Source organism: Heterocephalus glaber, unplaced genomic scaffold (genome assembly GCF_053883595.1).
Source record: "Heterocephalus glaber isolate CG9 unplaced genomic scaffold, H.glaber_assembly_v1.0 deba00001504, whole genome shotgun sequence".
NCBI classification, from domain to species: domain Eukaryota; kingdom Metazoa; phylum Chordata; class Mammalia; order Rodentia; family Bathyergidae; genus Heterocephalus; species Heterocephalus glaber.
Genome location: NW_028258324.1, coordinates 7,504,313 through 7,518,283, shown reverse-complemented (window position 1 = coordinate 7,518,283; position 13,971 = coordinate 7,504,313). Strand labels below are relative to the sequence as shown.

The following is a 13,971-nucleotide window of genomic DNA, read 5'->3' as shown; positions in this document are numbered from 1 at the left end:
TGCTGCCACTACTGTTTAAACTCTTCAGTGAAATTGAAAGGGAAGCAATACTCCCAAATTCATTCCTGGAAGCAAGCATCACCTTGATCCCCAAAGCAGAGAAAGACCCAACCGAAAAAGAGAACTATAGGCCAATCTCATTAATGAACATAGATGCAAAAATCTTTAATAAGATACTGGAAAACAGAATGCAGAAGATCATCAAGAAGATCATGCACCCTGACCAAGTGGGATTCATCCCAGGCATGCAGGGATGGTTCAATATATGAAAATCAATCAATGTAATACACTATATCAATAGAGCCAAGGACAAAAACCATATGATTATCTCCATAGATGCAGAAAAAGCATTTGACAAAATCCAACATGCATTTATGAGAAAAACCCTACAAAAAATTAGAATAGATGGTCTCTACCTCAAACTGATAGAAGCCATCTATGAAAACCCAACAGCCAATATCATACTAAATGGTCAAAAACTGAAATCCTTCACACTCAACTCAGGAAAAAGACAAGGATGTCCACTATCACCACTCTTGTTCAATATAGTTCTGGAAACATTAGCCACAGCAATTAGACAACAGAAAGAAATAAAAGGAATAAAGATAGGTAATGAAGAAGTCAAATTTTCATTATTTGCAGATGACATGATACTCTATATAGAAGACCCCAAGAACTCCACCAAAAGTCTTCTAGCCTTAATCACCAAATTCAGTCAAGTATCTGGTTACAAAGTCAACACACAAAAATCAATAGCTTTCCTCTACACCAATTACAGACTCACTGAGAGAGACATAGGGCAAATAATTCCTTTCACAATAGCATCCAAAAAACTGAAATACCTAGGTATCATCCTAACGAAAGAAATCAAAGACCTCTTCTCTGAAAACTATGCCACTCTAAAAAGAGAGATTGAAGATGATATCAGAAAATGGGCAGACATTCCCTGCTCCTGGGTAGGAAGGATTAATAGAGTGAAAATGGCCTTACTTCCAAAACTGCTATATAGATTTAATGCAATTCCAGTTGAGATCCCAGCAGCATACTTCATAGACCTCGAGAAAACAATCCAAAAATTCATTTGGAGCAAGAAGAGACCCAGAATAGCAAAAGCAATTCTAGGTAGCAGAGACATGGCAGGGGGTATCACAATCCCCAACCTGAAACTCTACTACAAAACTACTGTGATAAAAACAGCATGGTACTGGCAAAGAAACAGACTTGAGGACCAGTGGAACAGATTAGAAGATGCAGAAACAACGCCAGACACACTCAGCCATCTCATCTTCGATAAAGGAGCCAAACACCCTCACTGGAGGAAAGATAGCCTCTTTAATAAATGGTGCTGGAAAAATTGGGCTTCAACTTGCCAAAGATTAAAAGTAGACCTATATCTCTCACCATGCACTAAACTAAAATCAAAATGGATTAAAGATGTAAATATTAAAATAGAAACTCTGAACCAGTTGGAACAGAGGTTAGGTAGAACCCTTGAAGACATTGGTGTAGGAAAAGATTTTATGAACAAAACCTCAGTTGCCCGTGAACTAGCACAAACAATCAACAAATGGGATCTCTTCTTATTAAAAAGCTTCTGCACAGCAAGAGAAACCACCAGCAGTGTGAAGAGACAACCCACAATGTGGGAAAAAATCTTCACCTGCTCTTCCTCAGACAAAGGTCTACTATCTCGAATCTATAAAGAACTTAAAAAGATCAGACCTCCCAAATTGAAAGACCCAATCCAAAAATGGGCATCTGAAATGAACAGACATTTCTCAGACAAAGAAGTAGAAATAGCAAATAAATACATGAAAAAATGTTCAACGTCACTTGTTATTCGAGAGATGTAAATGAAAGCAACGCTGAGATTCCACTTCACTCCAGAAAGAATGGCTGCTATCATGAAATCAACCAGTAACAAATGCTGGCCTGGCTGTGGGGAAAGAGGAACCCTGCTTCACTTCTGGTGGGAGTGTAGACTGGTGCAAACACTGTGGAAATCAGTATGGAGATACCTCAAAGAGCTAGGACTGGAAGTCCCATTTGACCCCGCTATTCCACTGCTGGGGATCTTCCCCAAAGAATTAAAAGAATCATACCACAGTGATATATGTGCACCCATGTTCATAGCAGCGCAGTTTGTAATTGCTAAACTTGGAAATAGCCCAAATGCCCATCAACTGGAGACTGGATAAAGAAAATGTGGGGTTTTTTATCAAATGGAGTCCTACTCAGCCATAAAAAATGAGAAATTAGAGTCATTTATAGCTAAGTGGATGCACATTGAGGTGATACTCTTAAGTGAAATAAATAGGACACACATGTATAAATACCAAATAGTTTCTCTGGTGTGAGAAACTGAATTTGTACATAAGGACTAAATGTATTATAGGTAATGTGAAATAGGAAGAAAAGGGGCAAAGGGGAAGGAAGTGGGAGGACTAGGGGAAAGGATAGAAGGGAATGGGATTAATATGAGAAAATAGAAAAATAGGAACAAAATCTTTGTAAATCGGGAGGACTGGAGGGGTTGAAGGGAGGGCTGGGCAAGGGTGAAAAATAAGAACCAAGAGAGACTATGTAAAGGTGCAAATTTCCAATGATGAATGTCATTATATTGTATACCTAAAATGTACCAATGATTAGAATGAATAATCGATAATGTAAAATAGGAAGAAAAGTTCCAAAGGGGTAGGGGTAGTAGGAGGGTCAGGGGAAAGGAAAGAAGGGAATGGGATTAATATGAGAAAATGGAAAAATGGAAACAAAGTCTTTGTAAATAGGGAAGGGTGGAGGGCGTGAAGGGAGGGCTAGGAATGGGGAAAAAATGAGAACCAAGATGTGTTATATAAAGGTACAATTCCCAATGAGAAGTGTAATTGTGTTGTATACCTACAATGTACCAATAAAAGAATTTAATACAAAAAAAAAAAAGAATGAGATATTATTATCTGTAACAGTAGTGACCCTGGACACTGTAGTCATCCCAGAGATGGAAGTTGATTAGAATCATGTGTAAACCAAAAGAAAGTGAAGCATGAGATAGGTATTTGCAGACTTTACAGACCTATTGGTAATGACTGACATTGCTTTATTTCTCTCTTATAATGGAACAAAATCACCTGGCCCATTTTTTCCCACAGGTCTTTTCCTGCCCTTTCCTCTGATTTAGCAGCCTATCTGCCAAGTTTAGGCCTTTGACCTGTAAAGAAGCAGAGTGTACTGTTATTAACTCAGTTTCCTATTCTCCAATGCAGATCCACAAGATGCATTCCTTCTTGGACTATATCATGGGTGGCTGTCAAATCCAGTTTACAGTAAGTTGTTCCATGTTTGTTCTTTTTCAGTGAGTAAGGGATGAGGGGTGATAGGTTTGGGGACCTGAAGATGCAAGTCTGTTAAAACTCTGGCTCAGCTTTGACCAAGTCTCATTGCTGAAATACTGTCTGGAGTCATGTGTTTAAAATGAGTTTATTCTCTTACTTTCTGCAGTGAGTGTGGTTCTCAGCATCACATCAGAAAATACATGCCATTCAACCTCAAGTGGTTTGGGGAATCCTTGGAATACTTCTAGTTCCTTCAGTAACTGTGGGGCATGAAGTCAAATTCCATCACTTGGTGGGAAGAATAGGTAGGAAGTGAGCTATTGTAGAAAGTTCCTCTGAGCTAAGCCAGCTGCTTTGGCTGTGTTCTTGTGACCAGAACACAAGCACAAATGTCATAACAAGGTTAAACCATCTAATCATTTTACAAGGCAATGAAAAGGTGAATTCCAAAGATTGGAGAACCAGGTTAAAATAAGGCTGAGAAGTAGAGTGAGTGTCTAATTTCAGCAGGTGCCCTGAAGCTCATCTCCAATATGTAATATGTATACTCCTTATGTGTGTTTGGGTGGATGCTATCACGCTTTTTGAAGTACCTGGCACGTCAAGCTTGTGAGTCCATGTGCCCTGGAACAGCTTGCCTTCCTTGGCTTAAAATTAAGAATATTCCTAGGTTTGGGCAGATGAAACCTCCAGAAAGAAAATACCCAGATGGCAAAGGAGAAATGTGCTGAAACCCAAACCCATGGGAAAGCAACACGGATGTAAATAAGAGAGATACAGTGTGTACAGTGCATATTTCTCATTTTACAGACTGGAGCTCATGAAGCTAAGCCCTCTTTAGTTCCCTAGACTAGCTCAATCATGTGAAGAAAGCAAGGAAAATGGATTTTATGTTTTGTACCCAACAAAATGTATTACTGGGACCAAGGATAGTGGTGCCTAAAGCACTAAATGGGTGAGTCCTGAGAGGATGAGACAAGTGATTGCTTGATAGTCATGTCTCCTTTGCCAGAGGATTGTTCTCTAATCTCAGAAAAACCTACCTATATTCTGCCTGAACTCAGGATATTACTTCTTTACCTTTGAATTCTTATAGGAGCTAATCATTTGGTCACTTCTTTGAAGCCTATCAGTCTTTAATGATATAGCCACCCAGCCCTCTTACATTCATGATAGCACATATAGAGGGTAGCGAACACTTTTACTGTGAGCACACGCACTTAACACCAGCTGTCCTGTGGGCTCATTGCTGTCCTGGTTCTATACAAATGAAAGCAGGGAAGCAAGCAATGTCATAAAGGAGAGCTACTGCAAATAGTTTCCCAAGATGTTAGGCAAAGGAGTGATTTCAGAAAACTATTTATAGGTTTTCTAGGCAAAGCTGTATTGATTTCAGTTTGTTTTAGATTCCGTAAATCCCGTGCTCTTGAATACCTCTTTATTCAACCTTCAAGGGCTTGCTTTGCCCTTAGATTTGGACTGCAAATAATCAGCCCCAACAAAAACAGAAGCTTAACCCCAAAGTGTTCCCAGTTCTACTTCCTGACTCTTAGATATCCCCATGGCCTACCTGACACAGGAAGATTGGCCCTCCTTGGTTCTTTTCTTTCTCACTTTGCTGACCTTCTCCACTTGGGAAAGTAGCACCTCAGTGTTTGTCACCAGCAGTCCCCCATTCCCAGCCTCTCATCCCCTGCTCTGCCAGCTGATGGACCTGTGAGGAGTGGGGGGGGGGGGAGAACAGTGAAATAAAGAATGAGAAACAGGAGAATGTACTGTGCCCATAAATGTGGAAGAGAAAGGGATAGACCATCAATACTCCTTGCCACAATGCCCTTCCTCCTGTAGGATTTCAGGTTGCAGGCTCAGAGGGGGATTGCTAGGTGTTCTATTTTGAGTGTTTTATTAAAGAAAACATAATAGTCGCTTCGATGTCATTTTCCTTCAAAATTAAGCCAGCTACCTCATCATAAATTTCTTATTGCCCAAGCAGTAAAATCTAATGTAAATTATAAGTTATAATGAAAATAGTTAATAAAAATTACGATATTATTTAATTTGGTCTTGGAGTGTTTATTTTCTGCTAAGTAATTTTGTTGAAACCATTTTGCAACATGAAAGAGAAATGAGGAGAGATGAGAAGTGAGGAGGAACAGGCTTCCTGGCATGGAGATAGGCAGAGGGCATGAGAGTTGATGGAGGAGTTTTACTGCAGCAATTGAAACCCCTAAGCCTTATAGGGATGAGCCTCCCATTAGTATATAGTATCACCCATGGCTCCTGAGCCAGCCCAGTAGCTTTAGCCAACACAAACTTTGTGTCTCCTTGAGGAAGGACCTTCGGGAGCCAGAGGTGACAAAGTTCTGATGCTCTGCATTTCCTCCTCCAGATCCACTCCTCTTCCTCCCCTCTCCCCTCTGTGCTCTAGGAACTAACCGCTTTGGAGGCATTACTCAGGCTCATGCTCTCTGTTTTTGGTTGGGTTTGACCAGTGAGAGGCATCCATTAGAAGTCAAGCAGGAAGTGAGAGAATTTGAAGTATTTATTCTCCCAGCTTTCAGCCTTCCAGGGTAGTGTTTGGCAGCAACTTTGCTTTTCCACAGAAGGTCATAGTTCCCACCAGGTACTCTGTCCTGCAGATCGTCCTCTTGCAGAGTTTTACTAACTGCTCCTTCCTACCCTTTTAGTCTGGCTTCCCTTAACATGTCTAGCACATTTGTGAATTGTCCTTTTGTTAAACTCTCTTCGGTGACCTCTTTTGAGTGAGGTCTTTATTTCTTGTAGAAACTGTCACCAACACAGTCACAGGGCTAGGAAAAAATCACTTTTATGGATCCTGATGCTTCCAGTTCAACCTAAGAGTTTCTCTTCGGACACCAGGCTGCTCAAATTACTTTTGATGAATTATAATCAATTGAATTCTAAACTTTCAAGGGAAGATAACTTCTAAGGAAATGAACAAATTGGATGACTAAAGAGGATACTGGGGTTTTATTTATAAAACATCTCCAATAAACTTGTGTTCATGCATCCATATATTCTAGTAATAAGTATTTCACTTCTGTTAATATAAATAAATAGGGTGTATTTAGGGAAGTGTTACAGAAGCATTTTGCAATCAGAACCTGAGAGGGTTTGATTTTGAGGTAATTTGGTAGATAATGGAATGTTCAAAATGTCATAAACTGGCATGCTTTAGGCACATGCTTTAGTAAATCTGGTAGTATTTGACAAAAGGCATTGATGATGATTTAAGTAGTAAGAAAGATGAAACAAAAAGAAATTAAAGCCCAATCCAACAGGTCTAGTGATAGGTGAAAAGGGGCTAGGCTAGTGTGTTGCCATAGAAGTATTTAGAAAGACCTAGGAGAGGCACTCATTGGTGCCCCAGACTATGGAACAATGAAGAGACTGAAAGCAAATGAGCAGCATGAGTCCATGAAAACTCGGAGATTTTGTGTCTGACAAACAGAACATGGCGGTCTGGTCATGGAAATATACAAGTCAAGAACACTTCCTGCAAAAGAATGAATTTCATACTGGACATATTAGAAATGCTTTCAGGTAATCCAGTGGAGATGGCACTTGTAAATATGAACCAAAGTTTCAAGAAAAATGTGGACCTGTAAGTATATGAGTGTACATGAGATGACCAAAGAGAAGAATACAGAAAAGCAAGGGACCTGAGGACAAGACATCGAAGAGGAACTCTAGTTGGTAGCAGGGGAAGCAGTAAGAAAATAGATACTAGAGGAGCAGAAAGTCTAAGAGGAGGCAGAAACTCAAACGCCCAGGAGGGAAAAGTTACAAGGTCAGAGCAATGATCGTATATGCCAGAGAAGCCAGAGAATGCAATGCCATACAACAACTGGCTTCTGTGATGAGTAGGCATATATCATCTTTTTAAAAAAACTATTTCAGCAGAATGAGATAAGTGAGACCCTGGAGATAGTGTGTAAACTGAAGGTAAAAAAGTGAACACAGTAGGTATAATTATGCATTCAAGAAGACTCACAGCAAAGGAAAGACCAGAGGGACAGGAGGATGGATATTTGAGGATTAAATGAAGGAAAGTTTTAGGCTAAAATCTGACCAAATGCAGAGGACAAGCCCCAGTGGAGGGAAAGAGATAAAAGATGCTAAAAAGAGCCCTGGTCAATGATTCTTACTCTTTTTGGTAAAGTGTTTTTTGAACACTTGAGAATCTGATATATGATCATTATCCTCTCACTGGAAATTACATACATCCAATTTTGCATAGAATTTTTTGGGAAGTCAAAGGCATCCTTTAGGACAATCTCCATACCTCATATGAATCCTTGAGACATAAGAACTCTAGAGCATAAATCAAAAAGATTCTTGCAAAAAAGAAGCAACATCTAATAACTCAAAACTTTCAATGAACTAAGATAAACTAGTAGTATAAATGATACAAATTAGCACATTTATTGAAATAGTTTTGAAACAATGCAATATATAATTTGGGAAAGTATTTGAACTTCTTCCAACTTCCTATTTAATCTCTCTTCTATTTTGCTCCCCCCATTCCCCCCCATCAGTGTTTCTCATACAAGAGAAACCATGTGATGTTTGAGCTAGTGTGTCTGAATTATTTCACTTAACATTATGTTCTCAAGTTGTATCCATGTTCCTACAAATACCTCAAGTTTATCTTTCTTTTATTTTGGGAGATCTAATATTTTTAATTCTTTATTTATTCTTGATGTTAGTCCTTTGTTTGTGGAATAGCTGGCAAAAAAATATTTCCCATTTTATAGTTGTCTCTTCACTTTGTTGGTTGTTTCCTTTGCTGTGGAGAAGCGTTTTAATTTGGTATGATTCCATTTGTGGATTCTTGTTATTATTTTTTGTGCCATTAGGGTTCTGTTAAACTCCTATGTCTTCAAGAGTAGTACTTGTTTTATCTTCTAACAGATTAAGTGTTTCTGTTTTAACATTTATAGCTTTGATCCATTTTGGTGAGATATGTGGGTCTAGCCTCAATCTCCTGCATGTGGATATCCAGTTTTCCCACCACTATTTATTAAAGAGGCTCTCTTTTCTCCAGTGTATGTTTTTGGCCCTTTTATAAAAGATTAAATAGAAGTCTATGTCTGGGGTTGTTTCTACTTCTTCTGCTCTGTTCTATTGATCCACATGCCTGTTTGTGTGCTGGTACCATGCTATTTTAATCACTGTAGCTTTGTACTATAACTTTGTCTGTGACTGTGATGCTACCTGCTTTGCTTTTGTTACCCAGAATTGCTTTTGGTATTCTGGATCTTTTCTGATTCCATATAAATTTTAGGATTGTTTTCTATAGTTCTGACAAATGACATTGGTATTTTGATGGGATTGCATTAAATTTATAAATCAATTTTGAAGTATAGCAATTTTATTTATGTTGTTTCTGCCTATCCAGAAACATGGGATATCTTTCCATTTTTTGATGTCCTCCTTGATTTTCCTTAGAGGCTTTTCACTTAGTTAGGTTAAAACCTAAGTATTTAATTTTTATGCTATTGTGAATGGTATTATTTTCCTAACTGTTTTTTCAGTGAGTTCATTATTAGTGTATAGGAATGTTGTTCATTTTTGTGTTTTTATTTTTGTATCCTGCTACACTACTGAATTTGCTTTGCAATTTTAAGAGTCTTTGGTAGAGTTTTGGGGGATCTTGTAACTAAAGGATCATGACATTTGCTAATAAGGATATTTTGCCTTTGTCCTTTCCTATACATATCCCTTTTATTGCTTTCTCTTGTCTGATTACTCTGGCTAAGGTTTTGAGGACTATTTTGAACAGGAATGGTGATAATAAACATCCTTGTCTCCTTCCTGGTTTTAGATGGAAGGCTTTCAGTGTTTCCCCATTAACATGATGTTGGCAGTAGGTTGGTCATAAATGGCTTTTATCAGATTGACATAAGGTCCATCTATACCTATTTTCTTCAGTTTTTTAAAATCATGAATGGATGTTAGATTATGTCACAGGCTTTTTCTGCATCAGTTGAAATGATCATGTGATTTTGTTCCTTGCTTCTGTTTTTGTGATATATTACATTTATTAACTTGTGTGTGTGTTGAACCATCCTTGCATCCCTGAAATGAAGCCAATTTGGTCATGCTGTGTGATCTTTTTGATGACTTCTTTCATTCTGTTTGCCAGTATCTTGTTAAGGATTTTTGCATCCATATTCATTAAAGAAACTGGTCTATAATTCTCTTTTGTGGCTGGATCCTTTTCTGGTATTGGGATCAGGATAATGCTGGCCTTCAAGAATGATTTTGGAAGTACTTTCTTCCCAATTCCATTAAAGTTTGAGGAATGTTGATGTTGGATGTTCCCTGAGGTTCTTGTAGAATTCAGCTGTGAACCCATAAAGCCCTGAGCTTTTCTTAGTTGGTATTTTTTATTACTGTTTCAATTTTATTTGCCTGTTACTGGAAGTTTGAAGATTTTTAAGTCTTCTTGGTTCAGTTTTGGATATATATATATCTCAAGGAATCGCTCCATTTCTTCTGAGTTCTCCAAGTGTTTAGCATATATGTTTGTGAGGTAGTTGCTAATACTTTTCTGGATTTCAGCAGTGTCCATTGTGATTTTACCTTTTTTATTTCTAATTGCATTAATTTGTGTCTTTTCTTTCTTTTTGTGGTAAGATTGGCTAAGGGTTTGTCTATTTGTTTATTCTTTCAAAGAACAAACTCTCAATTCATTGATTCTTTGTGTTGTTCTTTTAGCCTCCATTTCATCAATTTCTGATGTGTGTAATTACTTGCTTGTACAAACTCTGGGTTTGGATTGTTCTTGTTTTTCTAAAACCTTGAGATGCATCATTAGGTTATTTATGTAGACTCATTCTATTTTTCTGATGTGGGCATTCACCATTCTAAACTTCCCTCATAGGACCATTTTCATTATGTCCCATAACTTCTGGTATGTTGTACTTGCATTATCATTTATTTCTAGGTCCTGTCTTATTTCCTCCTTAATCCTTTGTGACTCATTGATTATTCAAGAATGTGTTGTTTAATTTGCATATGTTTGCATAGTTCTGTGGTTTCTTTTGCTATCAATTTCTAGTTTCATTACACTATGATCTGATAATTTGCATGGTAAAATTTTGATTCTTTTGAATTTGCTTAGGCACGCTTTATTAGCTGGTATGTGGTCTACTTTGGAAAAGTCCCAGGTATGGCTGAAAAGAATGTGTATTCTGTTGCTGTTAGGTGGAACACTGTGTATATATCTAGTAAGTCCATTTGTTTGAAGGTTTAGTTCAACTTTGATACTTTTTGGTTGATTTTTGTTTAGCTTATCTAGTTGTGATAGTAGGGCACTGGGATCCCTCACTATAATTGTTTTATGTTTATTTAATCTTTTATGACCATTAGAGTTTATTTTATGAAGTTGGGTACACCATGATTTGGTGCATATATGTTTATAATTGTTATCTCTTCCTATTGAACAATTCTGTTAACCAATATGCAATGTTCTTCTTGTCTTTTTTGACCTTTAGGTTGAAATCCAATTTATCTGAAAATAGAATAGCTATTCCTGCTTGTTTTTTGTGTTCTAATTTCATGGAATGTTGTTTTTAATCCTTTGATTTTTAGTCTATGGATTTCTTTTTGTGTTTAATGTGTTTTTTGTACATAGCATACAATTGGATTTTGTTTCTTGATCCATTTTGCTAATCTGTGTTTTTTGATTGGTGAGTTGAGTCTATTTACATTGATAGTTATAATTGATAAGTATTGACTTATTTCTGTCATTGTATTAATTTCTTGTTGCTGTTTTTCTTTCTTTCCCTTCTACTTAATTTTTATCCCTACCTGATGTGTTCATTCTATTGGGCTTTTTGGCATTGTTAGCTTCTAGGACATCCTTGAGAATTATTTGGAGTGTTGGTTTGGTGGTCATAAATTTCTTTAAATTTTTGTTATCGTGGAAATATCTTATTTTTCCATCAATTCTGAAAGATAATTTTGCAGGATATAACAGTCTGGATTGGAAGTTGTTTTCTTTAAAAGCTTGAAGTACTTCCTGCCATTGTCTCCTTGCCAGTAAGGTTTATGTTGAGAAATCTCTTATACTTCTGATGGGTTTACTTTTATAGGTGATTCATTGGGTTTTTTTCTAGCAGCCTTTACAATTTTGTTCCTCTGTTTTATTTCTAGTATTTTCATCATTATGTGGCATGGGATGCTTTTTGTTTTGGGACATTTTTTTCTGATCATAACTTTTTAGGGTGCTATATGCTTCACTTGTCTGTATGTTAAATTCTTATTCTATGCCTGGAAAGTTTTCTGCTATTACTTGTGTAAACCAATTTTTTATGCTTTTTGCTGTCTTCTGATTTTTCACTAAATTCAATTACTCTTATATTAGTCCTCTTTGAGTCTTCTAGGAGCTGTTGAATCCATTTTTCATGTTCTCTTGTTTTCATGGTATTGCTCATTAATTTATCACTGACCACAAACCTGCCCTATAGTCTTCACATTAGTCACTTCTGTTTCCCATACTTTCAATTATTCTTCTAATTTCCTGGATTTTTGTTGGAACTTTCTTATGGATTATCATTCTCTTCTATGCTGGGCATTCATGTTCTGTTTCTCTTTCTTTAGCTTCACTAACTGTTTATTACTTTCTTTTTGATAATCATTTGTGTCATTAGGGTCATTATCTGATTAATTATATCTTCTTTCAACTCACTAAACATCTTATTGAACTGTTTTACCTCTTTGATACCCCTACAGACCTACCTGCTGTGTAATTTATGATTCCCTCTCTTTCAATGCCCTCATACCAGTTTTTGGGGAGTTGGGAGTTTGGGGAGGCATTTTGTTGTCTTGATTTTTCATGTTTCTTTTTTCTTGATTTTTTTGTTTTGTTTTGTTTGTTGTTGTTGATGTTCAAGGGTTTGCAAATTTTTTGGCCTGGTACTCTATTCTTTGGGGATGATTTTAGTAAAGACTATTAGACCACCCTTATAAGACTGACCCATAGTAATTCAGACTACTGATTTCTACTGGATGTATGCAGCAGTGTCAGAGCTCAAACATATCAGTAGACTAGATGCCTTCTTCCATACTGGCCCCTCTGACAGCCTGCTTACTCCCACTGAGCCTGGCCTTCCACAACTGAATACAGCCCTTGTGATCTTCCTGGTCTGAGCCTTGGCCTCTCAGAGGATCCTAGGAGATCTCTATTTAGCTCTTACCCTCTCCAAACCTATCTTCCAAGGCTGTCTCTCACACAGTCTCCGTGGAAGGGTATCACTTCATTCCTGAAGCAAAATTCTCCTCCTGAGTGTTGGTCTCTTCTTAGATCAGGTTGTCTACTGATTGTTAACTCTGTTGCCCTGTGCTGTGGAGAACCCAGGGACTAGATATGGGGCATGCAGCTCCTGGGTCCTCCTGGCACTGGGCAGCATCATCAACTGAGGACAAGATGCATGGCTCTCTGTTCCTCCTGGCTCTGGTGTGGGGCATAAATGTGTATTAATGTCAGCTAGGGGAGGGACATATAGTTCCCAGGTCCTCCTGCCTCTCCTGTGGGGTTCAGGTGAGTGTTAGTGCCAGATGGGACCCAGTTTAAGTTTTTAAATCGTTATTTTATATCCTAGATTAAACACATAGACTCTAAGAAATAAGAGTGAGCACTGCTTGCTGAACTTCTAGGCAAAGCCAGGATACAATGTATAGAGAGACAAATGCTTTGCCATTTCCAGGATATGAACTATGTGAGCTCAGTAGTCCTTTCTTATGTTCTTGTTTCACAGCCTGTTTATGAAAATTTTTGGAAATAGAGAAGAATAAGAATTTAGCCTATCATTTAAGAAATGGTCTAGAGTAAACAATATGTCCATCTACAAAGCACATTTTATAAGTCCAAATTGTGCACAAATCTTTTTAAAAAGCTGCTCCAGAATGTGATATCATAAATGTCTGACTACAGATAATAAGAGAGATACAGCAACTAATGAAGGTTGCTTATAGAGGCTTCCCTTAGAAAACATTAAAAAGGTTCCCAAAAACCTCATAAAGGGAAAGGATCTGAACAGTAGGGTTGTTTCATATGTGAAGTTAAAAAATGACAAAGAAAGATATTCGTCATGCACTTTCAGACTTTTCCCAGAAATAATGCCAGGCACTGGGGACTTGGTGGCATTGAGGGAGCATTTTGCATTCTTACTTTACAAAGTTTTGCAAAGCTGCTCTACAGTTCCACTCAATAATGAGAACGGCCTCCTGGGCAGAAGCAAAAAGCAATGGATGCCTATTCTTAGGCTGCTTGCTGAGAATATTGGAGCACATACCAGAACCACAGGTTTTCAAAAATGCTTCATATCAGAAAATGAAAACGTGGTGTTTCTGCAAGTTCACAGAACCCAGGCATCTGTAGCCACCTCCACAAACTGGCATTTTTCAGTCATTTTCTTGCTCTTATTTCTTGACTTTATCCCATCATTCCCTGCCTCCCTATTGCTTCTAAAATAAGTGTAACCTTTCACTCTGTTCTTTTTCCACTAATGCTAACTTTAAAGAGCACAGAGAATTCCTGGTGCAAGGCCACCTCTTGAAGATAGACATTTTATCTCCAACTTTGTGATGGAGACTTTAGAAACCATCACTT

At 37.7% G+C, this 13,971-nt stretch overlaps 1 protein-coding gene across 2 annotated transcripts in view; it reads left to right on the top strand.

Annotated features, from left to right (window-relative positions):
- The window catches only part of Cpne4 (copine 4), a 535,814-nt gene that overhangs the window by 491,405 nt on the left and 30,438 nt on the right, over positions 1 to 13,971 (top strand). For both annotated transcript variants that reach the window (XM_087186153.1, XM_004834230.3), the window contains exon 10: positions 3,261 to 3,320. In XM_087186153.1, coding sequence (XP_087042279.1) covers positions 3,261 to 3,320 — 60 coding nt within the window. The remainder of the gene's footprint in view (positions 1 to 3,260; positions 3,321 to 13,971) is intronic.